Source organism: Triturus cristatus, chromosome 9 (genome assembly GCF_964204655.1).
Source record: "Triturus cristatus chromosome 9, aTriCri1.1, whole genome shotgun sequence".
Taxonomy (NCBI): domain Eukaryota; kingdom Metazoa; phylum Chordata; class Amphibia; order Caudata; family Salamandridae; genus Triturus; species Triturus cristatus.
The window spans coordinates 862026281-862040538 of record NC_140592.1 but is presented as its reverse complement, the minus strand read 5'-3'; the positions used below and the strand labels follow the sequence as shown (position 1 = coordinate 862040538).

Sequence of the window (14258 nt, the reverse complement as noted above, 5' to 3'; positions counted from 1 at the left end):
CAGTGTGGGTTTAATGTGATGAGAAGTTTGATACCAAACTTCTCTGTTTTCAGTAAAGCCATTATGGTACCGTGTTGTCCGTAATGACGAACTCCCTGCACCATATACTGTTAATGGCGTTACTGCACTTACAATGTCTAAGAATTGACTTAGACACTGTAGGGGTATAGGGCTCATGCACCTGTGCCCTCACCGCTGGTATAGTGCACCCAGCTAGAGGGGTGGCTGACCTATGCTAGGGCAGTGGGTTGTAGGCATGGCATACAGGAATGTGTGCCATGTCGACTCTTCACTTTGTTCTGCACCAAAACACGCAGCCTGCAAAGTGTGTGTGTGTGTCCCTGGCCACAGTGCCTGTGGTACAATTTAGAAGGGACTGACCTGTGGCCAAAGAGTGCCAATTGGGTTTTGTTTTTAATGCAGTTTTAGGGAATGAACATAGGCCTTGGGTAACTGTTTGGCAGGAACCCAGGGCACACTCAGTCAAAGCACATCAGCAATTCAGCAAAAGGTGTGGGCAACCATGCAAAAAGAGGGCACTTTCTTACACCCCTCACCATCTTTATGGACAGAGGAATCCCTACAGGTACACTTCCATCGACTACATAGAATTCACAGCATCCTTAGAGCATCTTCAGCATACATCGTCCCTTGCCTCAAGACCACTCCTTAAGAATCCATTGCAAAGCGAATGAAGTGCTTGGAACTCCTGGAGGACTGCTTCTTCTGTGAAGTTAACTGTTTTTGAGGACCATGCTGGTGCATGGCTTGTTCACGGTTGAGTGAAAATGCTTTGCTTTATTTTTGCTTGTTAAAATGTCTATGGAATCCTCTGGTGGATCTTTTGTTTTCTAGTGTCTAACATCTTATAAAAATACAGTCTATTTTATAAATTGATTTAGGATCTTTGGAGTGTTGTGTAGATTTCTTCTGGTGCTGTGTAAATGCTTTACACTTGTTCCTATGTGTAAGCCTTGCTGCTCAGTGCCACAGCTACCCAGGGTTGAACTGAGTGTTTGACAGATGAAACCTAAGGGTCCTAAAGGGGTTGGTAAGTGTCACACGGCGAGGTTGCACAACACACTACACCCCATTTCCACACACCTTCCTGAAACCCTTGTAAATATTGTGTGGGAGAATTCCACCCATTCCTTATGTCCAGTGTACAGCTCAGAAAACCTGGTGAAACTTAACCAGGGCCCACTTCCTGGGTTGTGGTGGTCTCCATTGCAACAGGAACAGATGTTGGATTCAGTCTGAGGCCAGTACACATAATGCCTAGACCATTCTGAAGGGGTTTGATGAGAAGTTCTGAGCTAAGAAGTTAACAAAATCTAACCAGGAACAGAATGCTTCTCCATGACTGAGGCATTCTACACATTTCCAAATATCACTTACTCTCTTGTTTGTTCTGGCACATCTTGAATCCACCACAAGAATGTTTTAAGTAGTGGATCTGTCGAAAAGTACTTGGTGTGTTCAAGATGGTCTGCATACAAGTGTAAGAGATGAGACACTAGACCAGTTTTGCAATCTTTACTTGCTTTTATACTCCCTACTGAGTGGGCCTAATTATATGAGAATCATTGCTGCTGTAAGCTGTAGATAGAAGAGGAATTTCAAAGCTTGCAAAAGGAGGGAGACTGTGTTTCTCTGGAGGAGTCAACCTGAACCACATGAAGACCTGCACTAGATCCACTTTGTCCATCGCAAAGGTACATCACACAATTCAGTGCAGGATTTATGGGCAGCATGTCGGTGGTCACAGAGCTATGTTCACGATGCCATCTTTTGCATCGCAAACTATTTAATTATGGGTTAATGACAAGATTTTCATTTTCCTCTTAAATTAATATATGATGGTAAACTGGTTGCACAAGTACGATCTAATTCTGGCAAGACTGTGTCCTCATTTTGTTTGATGTAACCTTACCTAGATTATCACCTCCCAAGTCTGTCCTCTTCTCTTCATAGATTAGTGGTAGAATGAGTCTAGCTTGTGTGGTGTTACCAGACGAACCTAAACACTGAATGGCCAGGAACATAATACAGCATAGAAAGGAACTGAATTACTTCTTATTCAATATTTAATATATTTATTTTAATTTTACAGCTAAACTACGCCGATATGCTGAAGCGAGTCGAGCCACTCCGTAATGAACTGCAGAAACTGGAGGATGATGCTAACGATAACCAGGCAAAAGCTAACGAAGTCGAGCAGATGATTCGAGACCTAGAGGCTAGCATAGCCCGCTATAAGGAAGAATATGCTGTTCTCATTTCTGAAGCCCAAGCTATTAAAGCCGACTTAGCTGCTGTTGAAGCTAAAGTAAGATAATCTGTGTGCTGACAATAGAATATTTGTATGTTTTATTTGTGAAGTCAAAGTTGAAGCTTTGTGATCTGTTAACTAATGGTAGATTAAGCGTTTCATGCTAGTGATGGCTGAGATTTTATTAGAATATCCTCTTATACATGTGTACATTAATTAGTATTCCATCCACTCTCCTTCTCCCTAGCAGACAAGATATTACGTTTTCCATTACTATCTGACTAATAAATCACCAGCAAAGGCTACACGTCAACTGCCGACATCAAGGCTCGTATGGGAAATGGTGTAGTGTTGAGAAGACTGTCTTCTGTTTTTGATCAGCTCTGTTTTTTATTCGCCTACAGAAGAGCTACAGGAAATTACTGAATATTAATGCAGTGCAACCATGCTCATTAATGGATGGTGCCTCCTGCTAAAATGCAGCAGCACTTGAGTTTTGGATACAGAAGGTGTGGGCTGCGCGCTTCTCAGCCATATGAACTGTTGCCTTCCTCTATCTTAACACCCAGGGTTCATGGCTCGCTTAGTGTTAGTTTCACATTTGTGAAAGGCCAGTGGGCATTGAAGAGCACAAGGAGCAGTAAGTTTGCAGATTTAGTTACTTCATGAAGGGATTGGAATTTAGTCTTTCTGTGCAAATATAAAATGTTGCTCCCCTACACATGTGCTAGAGGTCAGTAGGTCTACTCCACCAGTATTATTATTTATTTGCTGTTTCATTTAATATTAAGTTGATGCTAATGGTGTTTACCAAATATCTGGCAGTCATAGCCGGCCAAACGAGATGTCCTTAAATCTGGTTTAGTTTCTCCACCTTGACAATTGGCTAAGCATGGTCAGCATGGTTTAATAAATTCTGACGCATGTGCCAGTCACAGTTTATCTACTCAATTGTCTGGGGGTTTAAATCAATTTGCGGAACTTTAACGTGCTCTATAATGGTATTTAGGGTCCATACAGAAAGGTGAGCATACTTTGCAATATCTGAATGGCTACTCCTTGAAGCCAAATTTAGAATCAGTTTCACTAAAACTAGTAAACAAATTCATAGGTTATCCAGCATTCCATCGTTCGTAGTTTCACATGCTTGAATCATCCCCATCCTTAAACTGGGACTCACACTTTAGTACAATAATAGCTGTATGAGTTAAAACATTCTGAAAGGCTTTTCGACATGCTGTTACTTTAGTAACAGACTCACCCCATTGCAACAGACCCAAATTTTGAACAATTCAAAATGTTACCCAATCAGGTGAGCGTATAGGGAAGGCCAATCAACTACATTTTCTCCCCCCGCTCAGTCCACTTCAGATTGTCTCATCTAGAGATAGGCTCTGCAGTACCTACACTTTTCCCACCCTAGTACAAGCTCCTGTATCCAGCTGGTTGTTTCAAGACTGTGGACTGAAAATGCCTAATTTTTCTGAAAAAGTTCGATTCAGGCTTTGTGGATCCTGTTGAAAGCTGAGTCTCCATTCTGAAGATATCCATAAGGAATGCATCTAATGTATTCATCTTTCCCACAAGGCAAAGGACTGCAAATTATGCTGTAAATTTCGAAGTAAAACACTCTAGGCCAGGAGTGTAGGCTGCTATTACAGCTTAAGAAATCCATGTTTAAAGAGGCCCATCTCCTCAGAATGATTCTTAAGGCCTGTTAGATATGCCTACAAAAGCTGCCAAGAGTGAGAACGTAAATCAAGTATCTGATAGAGACTACTAGCTGCAGATTCCTTCACGTAGAATTATCTCCAGGCGTGAGACTGGATCCGGAAACTTTTTGCCACAGCATCCCTGCTCGCCGGGAGCGGGGAGACATCACGCGACTCTGCCCAGGCGTTGTCCGCGCACGTGACGTCAGCGAGGTCACATAAGACCCGCCCACATCAGTTTTTTCCTTTCCCGCGTGCAACGCGGATCCGTTCCTTGCTGTGGGCCTGTTTAAGGCCCACTTTCTTCCATTCTTTCTTGGTGGAACAGTGTGCGAATTCCTTCGGGCTTTAAAACTTGCACGTTTTGTGGGCGTCTTATGTCGGCGACGGACCCTCACCTCATTTGCATGTGGTGTTTGGGGGAGGATCACGGCACCTCAGATTGTGCGGCATGACAAAATTTGAAGCCGGAGTCGCGGCAAGAGCGCCAAATGAAACTTCTCTCGTGCGTCTCTCCAGGTCGACGTCCTCCCCTCGGTCTGCTTCGGCAGACGGCTTCAGGTCCGGCCGTGGTCGTCATCCTCGCCTTTCTCCGATGTCACGTGAGCGTCTGTCGCTGGTGGGTGTCGCAGTTCGTCCCCGGGGGCTGGTTTACCGGCATACCGGGGGCATGGACTCTCCACGGTGATGCGGCCCCGCGTGTCGTCCTATCCACCGTTTCCCGTGTTGGGGCATCAAGAGTCCAGATAGAGACTTATGCGGCGGCTTTGCAGGCCTCGCTGGCGTCATCTCCTCCTTCCCCTCCTGGGGTGTCGGCGGATCCCTCGCCTTGCGCAGGGCCCTCCGCAGCGCCGCTGGTGGCTTCGGCCCCGGCGCCGACTGGGTAGGATCCAGGCTTGGAGGATGGGGTGCGGCTCCCCTGGGGCACCTCCTTCAGGCTTCAGCATCTCTGCCCGCCTCAAACCCCCGCAGGAGTCCCTGTGGTGTCACAGGAGGTCGCCGGGGCTCGGGTCGCATCCCCGAGCCCCTCTCGGTCCCTTGGCAGGGTGGTCCTGTCTAAGGCCAAGGTGTCACCGTTACGGCGCCGGCAGCAGCTGGACCGTGTGGAGCCACAGGGGTCAGTGGCCCCTCCTGTTCCCGCTCCAGGTCGAGGGCAGACCCCTTGTCCCTCTCTGGGCCCCTCTCGTACCTCCTCACAGGCGGCTGCCTCGTTGGAGGGCGAGTCGGAGGTTGTATCGTCACTGGCGCCGCCACAGGGGTTGCCGGGCGACCTTCGCCTCCTTCTGGGCCGCGGCCTGCAGAGGGCTTCGGGCCCATCCCGTTCCCCCACGCAGGTGGTTGCCTCGGCGGGGGTCAGACCGGCGCCGTCCTGGTGAAGCTCCAGCTCTACTCAGGTCCCCCCTCCGGTGCGGGATGACTTGGAGGTCCCTTGACCGATGGCGCCGGTGTCCTACCTCAAGCAGCGGACTCTGCGGCTCCGCGCAGGGGTCGTACCACTGATTAGTCTTAGGACGCTCCTTCTCCGGAGGCAGGCTACATATTGGTGTCATCCTTCCCGGAGACTGGTGTGAGAAAGTGGCTCTGTATATACTGTTCCTTAATAGGTACAGGGTGTACAGAGTCCACAGTCCCCCAGGGTTTGACAGAGGCTAAAGTTAGATATAACCTTACTCTCTAAAGTGGTAACTTGGTCGAGCAGTAAGGCAGTATCAGAGGACAGTGTAAAGCATTTGTTGTACACACTCAGTCAGCAAATGGTCTCACACACTCAATAACTGAACTCTAGGCCAATGGTTTATATATAAAAAAATATATGCTTGTTTTATTTTAGAACCAACACTTGGATTTAAAATATACTTTCTCAGAATGAGATGTCTCATATAAATACTTTTGCACTATGCAATTGATTTTTGTAAACCGTTACAAGTGGTTGCAATAGGCAACTCTATTTTAAACACAACAATGCATTGAGCTCAATGGAAAATTCAAGTTATTTGCCATAGATTACTTTTTAGATTACTTTTGGAATTCCAGGACTGGATCCTAGATTCAGTCCTGGGTCAGTACTCAGAATCAAGTGATGAAAGTCAGCTTAATTACTGTGATGATTTTTAAACAATATTTAGCTATTTTAAAAGTTGACACTTAAAAAATATTTCAAAGAAAACAGTCAGTGATTCCCTATGGAAGAAAATTCAAGTTGCAGGTACAGTATGTTCTCGTTACTTTTGTAATCCAGTACTGGGTGCCTAGGCTCAGTACTGGGACCTTTATCCAAAACAGGTAAGTAATTACGTTTTCAGATATTATGCGATTTTTTAAGAATATTTTAAGATTGCAGAAATCGACACTTTGAAGAAATTTCACAGAAAACAGTCACTGATTTCCTATGGAAGAAAATTGGGTTAAGTGTAAGTACAGTTGTAAGTATTTTTCAGAGTCAGTGCTGGGCACCAAGATCCAGCACTGAGAGCTCACCTAAGAGCAGGTGAGTAATTTTGTTTTCGTTACTCGGCTGATTTTTGGTGAATATTTTAAGATTTGAAAAGTCCACACTTAGAAGAAATTTCAGGAAAAAGCCAGTCAATGTTACCCTATGAGGAAAATAGAGTTATCGGTTTAAGGGTAAGTACTCCACTGGCAGAGTTGAGGTTCTGGGCATAGACTCAGGGGTCCCCCAGGGTCAGGTAGGTACAGTTAGCTCACCCTCAGCGACTCTAGGGCGGCCGGGTGCAGAGAGAGTTAGGCCCAATGTTATCCTATGAGGGATAGGGGGGCCTTGGTTGGTGGCGGCTGACTGGCAAGCCACGCGGCTGTGGGAGCTGGGCTCCTGGTCACTTACTCAGGGCAAGTGGGGAAGTAGGTAGGTGTAGTTTTCACTGCCAGGGCCACTCGGGCGGCTGGGTGCAGGGTGCTTTTGAGCCTTCGGGCGCTCAATTGATTTCAATGGGAAATCTCCGGTTTAGAAAAAGACTGCATGCTCGGGGACGAGGACTCTTCAGGTGCCACCACCACTTCAAGAGGTAAGTTGGGTAGTTGGAGGATAGGTAGGTACCCCGGGATTGGGCAGAGGGGGCTGAGGGGCGCCGCGTGCAGGGGTGCCTTTTGGTGTCGGGAAATCTTACCATCTGTTGATCGCGGTAGGGGGGGGCACCTTGTTCTGAGGCTGCAGGCTTCTTCAGGAGTGTCGAGGGAGGGCCTTGGGTGCCGGACTCGGGGTCACAGTTGCCGTGGGGTCGTCCTCGTGGTCTTTGTTCACTCCGGCACTGGCCAGGCTTGGCTGGTGCAGAGTGTGCTGGGTTCGCGGTTCCGGGCTGCTGCCAGGGATTAGAGGTAGGTTTTGAGTAGAGCCTCTACTCATGGGAGTCCAAGGGGCTTAGAGCCAAAAGGTAGCCAGGTCCTCCGGGGTTTGTGAGGTTGCTGGCCACAAGAGATGCCGGGTTGGAGCAGGAGCAGGTTCGAGGGTCGACAGGCCGGTAGGGCTGGGGCCAAAGCAGTTGGTGTCTTCCTCTTTTTAGCAGCTGCAGGGCAGGTCTTCTTTCTTCTTGCTCTTCTTTGTAGTTTTGAATCTGGAATCTGGGGAAGGAAGGTTCAGGGTGCCCCTAAATACTAGATTATGGGGTGTTACAGGTAGGGGAACGGCAGGGACCAATGGGTCCCTGTCCTGGGGTGGGTACACCCCCTATCCTGCCTCTCTCCTGTGGGAGGGGGGAAGTAGCCTAGTCCTGATAGGGTAGGGCTCCCCATCTTCAAGATGGCGAGAGCCCGGAGATGTGCTTCACCTCGCCTCCCCCACCTGAGGGGTGAGGTTGGCAGGCTGGCACATCCCCTGTCCTTATTTGGGGTTTCTGGCCAAAGCTTCCCGCCAGAGTGGGGGGTTGCAGTGGCCTGGGGAAGCTCACAGAGGCGGCATGCCTTTGAAGCTTCCCCCTGCCCATCCTGGGGGAGGAGATTTAGCACCTCGCCCAGGATGTGCATTGTTGCAGGCCCAGGAGAGCAGGGGCTCTCCTACCCAGGGGTCCAGCAACATGTCTGCTGGGTGGCAGCCTAGGCAGCCTCAGAGCAGACGTGGATTGTAGGTTAGGTTTAAGGGGGCACCTCTAAGATGCCCTCTGGGGTGCTTGGTACATTAAATCCCACACTGGCATCAGTGTGGGTTTAATGTGCTGAGAAGTTTGATACCAAACTTCTCAGTCTTTAGTGTTGCCATTATGGTGCTGTGGAGCTCGTGTTTGACAAGCTCTCAGCACCATGTACTCTTAAATGGCAGCACTGCACTTACAGTGCTCAGGAATGGACCTGGGCACTGTAGTGGCACAGGGCTGCTGCTCCTGTGCCCACACCATTGGCATAAGGCACCCAGCTAGAGGGGTGGCTGATGTATGCCATGGCAGTGTAGGTGATCGGCATGGCACACAGGGATGTGTGTCATGTCGACTTTGTTTTTGTATTGCACCCAAACACTCAGCCTGCCAAGGCAGTGTGTGTGTGTAAGGGTACAGGGCCTCTAAGGGTGGCACAAGGAGTTCTGCAGCCCTTAGAGGCCTTCCCTGGTCACAAGGCCCTGGCTAGGGTACCATTTACCAGGGGCTGACATGTGGCCAGGGTTTGCCAATTTGGGTTTGGTTTGTTTTAGGGAAGGAACATAGGCCCTGGGCACCTGATTGGCAGGAGTCCAGGGCACACTCAGTCAAAGTACATTCAGCAATTCAGCAAAAAGTGGGGGCATACCATGCAAGAAAGATGGCACTTTCTCACAACTGGTCGCCGTGTGGTGTCCTTTTCACCGGAGTTGAAGGGTGGCTCCCCGCCCTTCCTGAGGCAGCGGTGTTTGTCGGAAGAGCGGCAGGTCCCTCATTCTTCGGCTCCTCCTGCCTTCCAGATCTGAAAGAAACACGTTAGTTAGATTCCTCACCTTAGAATATCCCCAGGCGTCAGACTGGATCCGGAAGATTTTTCGTCAGCAATACCCCTTGCGCGTCGCTAGGCGTCGTCTGTGGCTCCGCGTCCGCGTCCGTCGTCGGCGTCGTGCGCCGGGATGACGTCGTCGGAGTACTTAGACACCGCCCTCGCGCGCTGACGTCAGTTCTTCTTTTTTCCGCGCCAGTAAGCGCAGATCCGGGAGAGCTACCCCTTTTAGTCTTTTTTGACTAAATCTTTTTTGATCATTTTTGATCCTTGTCTGTTGACATCTGGTGCCGGTAGGATGCCTGGGTTCAAGGCTTGCGAGGATTGCCATCGACTGATGTCGGTGACCGATCACCACCGCCGGTGCCTCTACTGCTTAGGCCCCGACCACGACGCGGAGTCGTGCAACGACTGCCAGGCCCTGACTTCAAAGGCTAGGCGGGAGCGGTCCCGCAAGCTTCTCGAGCTTCGCCACTCGGCTCCGCGTCGTGCGCGATCCCGGTCCAGGAGGAGGTCCAAGGATCGCTCGCGGAGCCCTAGCCGACGCCATCGATCGTCCGGCTCCAAGTCGTCGGGTAAGTCCAAACGCTCAAAGAAGTCCAAGAGGCGACACCGCTCTTCGGACTCCCCTCGCCGGTCGCGCGACTCGTCCGAGGGTCAGGGTGGTTCCACCCCCGCGGCTCCGGCGGAGCCGCAGGTGCCGCGTCCGCCCCCATACCTTCCGGTCCCTGGGACTGACGCGGCGCCGGCGGAGATCAGTGCCTTCCTCTCGGCCATGAGGAGCCTGGCCCCGCCGTCGATGCCCGCTGGCGCGCCTTCGGGCCCCGTGGACTCGACTGGGCGATCTTGCCTGCCGGCGGCTCCGGCCCCGGCGCCGTCGACGACTCCGGTCTCGACGCCGCAGGTCCCCGCGGGGCCCATGCCTGGGCCCCAGTCGACGCCGGTTGACCTAGTCACTCCTCCACCGGCGCCGACGCCTGAACCACCGACGCCGCCGCCGGCGCATACGCCTACACCTCCGGCGCCGCCGACGCCGACACCCCAGTTTAGCCCTCATCCGGACCCGGCGCCGCAGCGGCGTCGACCGACGCCGCATCCGACGCCGCTTGAGTCCTACCATCTCTACAGTCCGGTTCCGATCATTCCTCCTGTTTATCAGGAATCGGAAGAAGGGGGCGACTGGGAGGGGTTCGAGGACCCTATGGCTGTTCAGTCACAGCTTTCTCAGGACTGGGCAGATGAACTGGGGGAGGCCAGTGGGCTGGACACCTCGCCAGACACTGGATTCACTTCTCCTCCGACCGTGGCTTCGGAGGAGGGTGCAGCATTTTCTGTGGTGCTGCGCAAGGCGGCCGAGGCCCTTGGGCTCGAGTTGCCTGCCGTGGCTGTGAGGACTAACATCCTCACTGAGGTGCTTCAAACCTCAGCAAGCTCCACTGAGCCTCTGCTGCCGTTCAACGAGGCCCTCACTGACGTTCTGCAGGGCACCTGGTCGAAGCCCTCCACAGTTCCTCCTGTGGATAGGAACGTTGCCAGGCGCCACCGCCCTGCTCCGGGCGACCCCAGTTTCCTGTCCCAACACCCCACCCCCGAGAGTCTGGTTATCCAGGCCTCTACCTCCCAATCCTCCTTCCCGACCGCTCCGCCGGACCGGGATTCCAAGAGACTCGAGCAGTTTGGCAAGAAACTGTTCTCGTCCCTTAGTTTGGGCCTGCGGTCCTTAAATACCGCCTGTCTCTTGGACCGTTATTCCCATTCCCTGTGGGATACGGTGGAGGACGTGCTGCCCCTGTGTCCGGAGGAGGTCCGGACGCGTCTTACCCAGGCTTTGGCCGATGGGAGGGATGCAGCACGGCACGCCATACGATGTGGGCTTGACACCACGGACTCGCTGGGTCGGGCGATTTCAACCACGGTGGCGCTCCGCCGCCACGCCTGGATGCGGTCCACGTCATTTTCCGGGGATGTCCAGACCACCCTCATGGACATGCCCTTTGATGGCACTCGCCTGTTTGGTGAGAAGGCGGACAGTGCGCTGAACCGCTTTAAGGACTCCCGGGCTACGGCCAAGTCCTTGGGCCTCTCGGCTCCGCGGGCGCACACCTCCGCTTTTCGCCCCTTTCGTGGCCAAGGAAGGGGCGCCTCCTCACGTCCGCAAAGCCACCAGCCGCAGAACCAACCTGCGCGCGGTCGCGGACGTGGCTTCCGCCGTGGCGGAAATGGAGGCCGACGTGGTCAGCCCACTTCCACCCCGGCAGCATCCGCCTCAAAGCCCTCCTAGTCCGAGCTTTCAGGCCCATACCACGCCAGTGGGCGGCAGAGTTCGCCATCACCTGCTCCACTGGCGGTCCATAACATCGGACAGGTGGGTGCTGCAAATCGTCCGCAGGGGCTACTCCCTCCCCTTCGAGACGGCCCCTCCAGCCATGCCACCGCAGCACCACCGTATCTCGGGGGATCATTTGAATCTTCTCCGCGAGGAAGTTTCGGCTCTCTTGGCCAAGGGGGCCGTCGAGCGCGTTCCGAGTCCAGAAGTAGGTCGTGGTTGTTATTCCCACTACTTTCTGGTTCCCAAGAAGGGCAAGGGGGGCCTACGCCCTATCTTGGACCTCCGGAACGTCAATGCCTTCCTCCGAAAGGACAGGTTCAAGATGCTAACGTTGGCTCAGGTTTTAGCTGCCCTAGACCCCGGAGACTGGATGGTAGCGTTGGACTTGCAGGACGCATATTTTCATATCCCCGTCCTGCCGGCCCACCGGCGTTACCTGCGGTTCGCGGTTCGCGGTGGGCCAAGAGCACTTTCAGTTTACCGTGCTCCCCTTCGGCCTCACCAGTGCCCCTCGGGTGTTCACGAAAGTGTTGGCGGTGGTCGCAGCTCATCTGCGCAGATCAGGGGTTTCAGTCTTCCCCTATCTCGACGACTGGTTGTTGAAGGCGGGCTCGCCCCAGGCAGTCGTCTCCCACCTCCAGACTACGGCGGATCTCCTGCATTTGCTGGGGTTTTCCATCAACGTGCCGAAGTCACACCTGAGTCCCTCTCAGAAGCTCCTCTTCATCGGAGCGGTTCTCGATTCGGCGCAGTTCCGGGTCCATCCACCGGAACAGCGGGTCCGGGATATACAGGCCCTGATTCCCATCTTTCGGCCTCTATCCCGGGTTTCGGTCAGGCTAGTGTTGCGGCTTCTGGGGCTGATGGCCTCCTGCATCCTACTAGTGCATCACGCCAGGCGGCGCATGCGGGCTCTGCAGTGGGACCTGAAGTTTCAGTGGGCCCAGCATCACGGCAACCTGTCCGACCATGTCTTGATCTCGGAGGGCACTGCACAGCAGTTGCAGTGGTGGCTCACGGACCGCGAGTGGGTCAAGGGCAAGAGCCTCTCCCTTCCTCAACCGGAGCATGTCGTAGTGACGGATGCGTCCCTCCTGGGTTGGGGTGGCCATATGGGAGAGGCGGAGATCAGAGGCCTCTGGTCTCCGGCGGAGTCTCGTCTCCACATCAACCTGTTGGAGTTGAGAGCGATCCGGCTTGCACTGAAAGCCTTCCTTCCCTCTGTCAGGGGAAGTGTCGTGCAGGTGTTCACGGACAACACCACCGCCATGTGGTATTGCAACAAACAGGGCGGGGTGGGGTCGTGGACCCTTTGTCAGGAGGCTCTGCGCCTCTGGACGTGGCTGGAACACCAGGGCGTCACCCTAGTGGTTCAACATCTGGCGGGCTCTCTGAACGCCAGAGCAGACGAACTCAGCCGCCGGTGCATGATGGATCACGAATGGCGTCTGAACTCCGAAGTGGCGCAAGGTCTCTTTCAGCAGTGGGGAGAGCCTTGGTTAGATCTATTCGCCACCGAAGAGAACGCGCAATGTCAGCAGTTCTGCGCGTTGGAATTTCCAAGGCGGCACTCGCTCGGCGACGCTTTTCGTCACGAGTGGAGTTGCGGTCTGTTGTACGCCTTTCCGCCTATACCACTTCTGCCCAGAGTGCTGAAGAAGATCAGGCACGACCGGGCCCAAGTCATCTTGGTGGCTCCGGATTGGGCACGAAGATACTGGTATCCCGAGCTACTCAGTCTGTTGACCGATCCCCCGATACGTCTGCCCCTTCGGGAGGATCTTCTGTCGCAGCAGCAGGGGGGGACGGTCCTCCACCCGAACCTGTCCAGCCTCCACCTCCATGCGTGGAGATTGAGCGGCGGCAGTTGATGCCATTTGACTTGCCTCCTGAAGTCTGTGATATCATTCTGGCTGCCAGGCGTCCCTCCACAAAGTCGGTATACGCCTGCCGGTGGAACAAATTTGTGGCATGGTGCACAGCAAAGGCTGTGGATCCCCTTTCCGCCCCTCTTTCTGAGGTTCTCCTCTTCCTTCTTTCTCTGGCCCGGCAGGGCTCTGCCCTGGGCACCCTGAAAGGTTATCTTGCTGCCATCTCCGCCTTCTTGCGGCTTCCTGATCAGCCTTCTCTTTTCAAGTCCCCTGTGGTTACACGCTTTCTCAAAGGCATTACACACACGTTCCCTCCTGTCCCTTTTGTAATGCCTCAGTGGGACTTGAATCTGGTATTGACATTCCTGATGTGCGCTCCCTTCGAGCCTCTTCACAATTGTCCTCTTCGTCTTCTGACTCTTAAGACTGCTTTTCTGGTAGCCATCACCTCGGCTAGACGGGTGAGTGAGCTCCAGGCTTTATCTTCAAAGCCTCCTTTTCTATCTGTTCATCCGGACAAGGTTGTCCTTCGGCCTCGTCCCTCCTTTCTTCCTAAAGTGGTGACTCCATTTCACCTTGGGCAGTCTGTCACCTTGCCCACCTTCTTTCCGCCTCCGCATCCTTCCAAAGAGGAAGAGAGGCTCCACCGTCTGGACCCAAAACGTGCGCTCTCCTTTTATCTGGACCGCACAAAACAGTTCCGGGTGGACGACCAGCCTTTGGTTGGGTACGTGGGCGCTAAGAAGGGGAAAGCTGTGCACAAACGGACCATCTCTCGGTGGGTCGTTTTGTGTATAAAAATTTGCTATTCCTTGGCTAAAAAGGACCCTCCTGTTGGGCTGCGCGCCCATTCTACTCGGGCCACGGCGGCTACTACTGCCTTGGGACGGGGAGTCCCTTTGCAGGACATCTGTCAGGCGGCGACGTGGGCTTCGCTACACACGTTTGCCAGGCATTATTGCCTTGACAGCCAAGTCCGGAGGGATGGCTTCTTTGGCCGTTCTGTCCTCCAGGACTTTCTGGTGTGATCTTGGTTCGCAGACCCACCACCGGGGATGGTATTGCTTGGGTATCTATTCTAAGGTGAGGAATCTAACTAACGTGTTTCTTTCAGATGAACAAGTTACTTAACTTCGGTAACGATGTATCTGTAAGAAACATTAGTT

General features: G+C 53.0%; 1 protein-coding gene across 1 annotated transcript in view; it reads left to right on the top strand.

The window, feature by feature from the left end:
- Positions 1–14258, top strand: part of DYNC1H1 (dynein cytoplasmic 1 heavy chain 1) — a 1397843-nt gene that overhangs the window by 831387 nt on the left and 552198 nt on the right. Inside the window, exon 54 of the mRNA XM_085626346.1 lies at positions 2114–2329. Within this exon, the coding sequence (XP_085482472.1) occupies positions 2114–2329 (216 nt within the window). The remainder of the gene's footprint in view (positions 1–2113; positions 2330–14258) is intronic.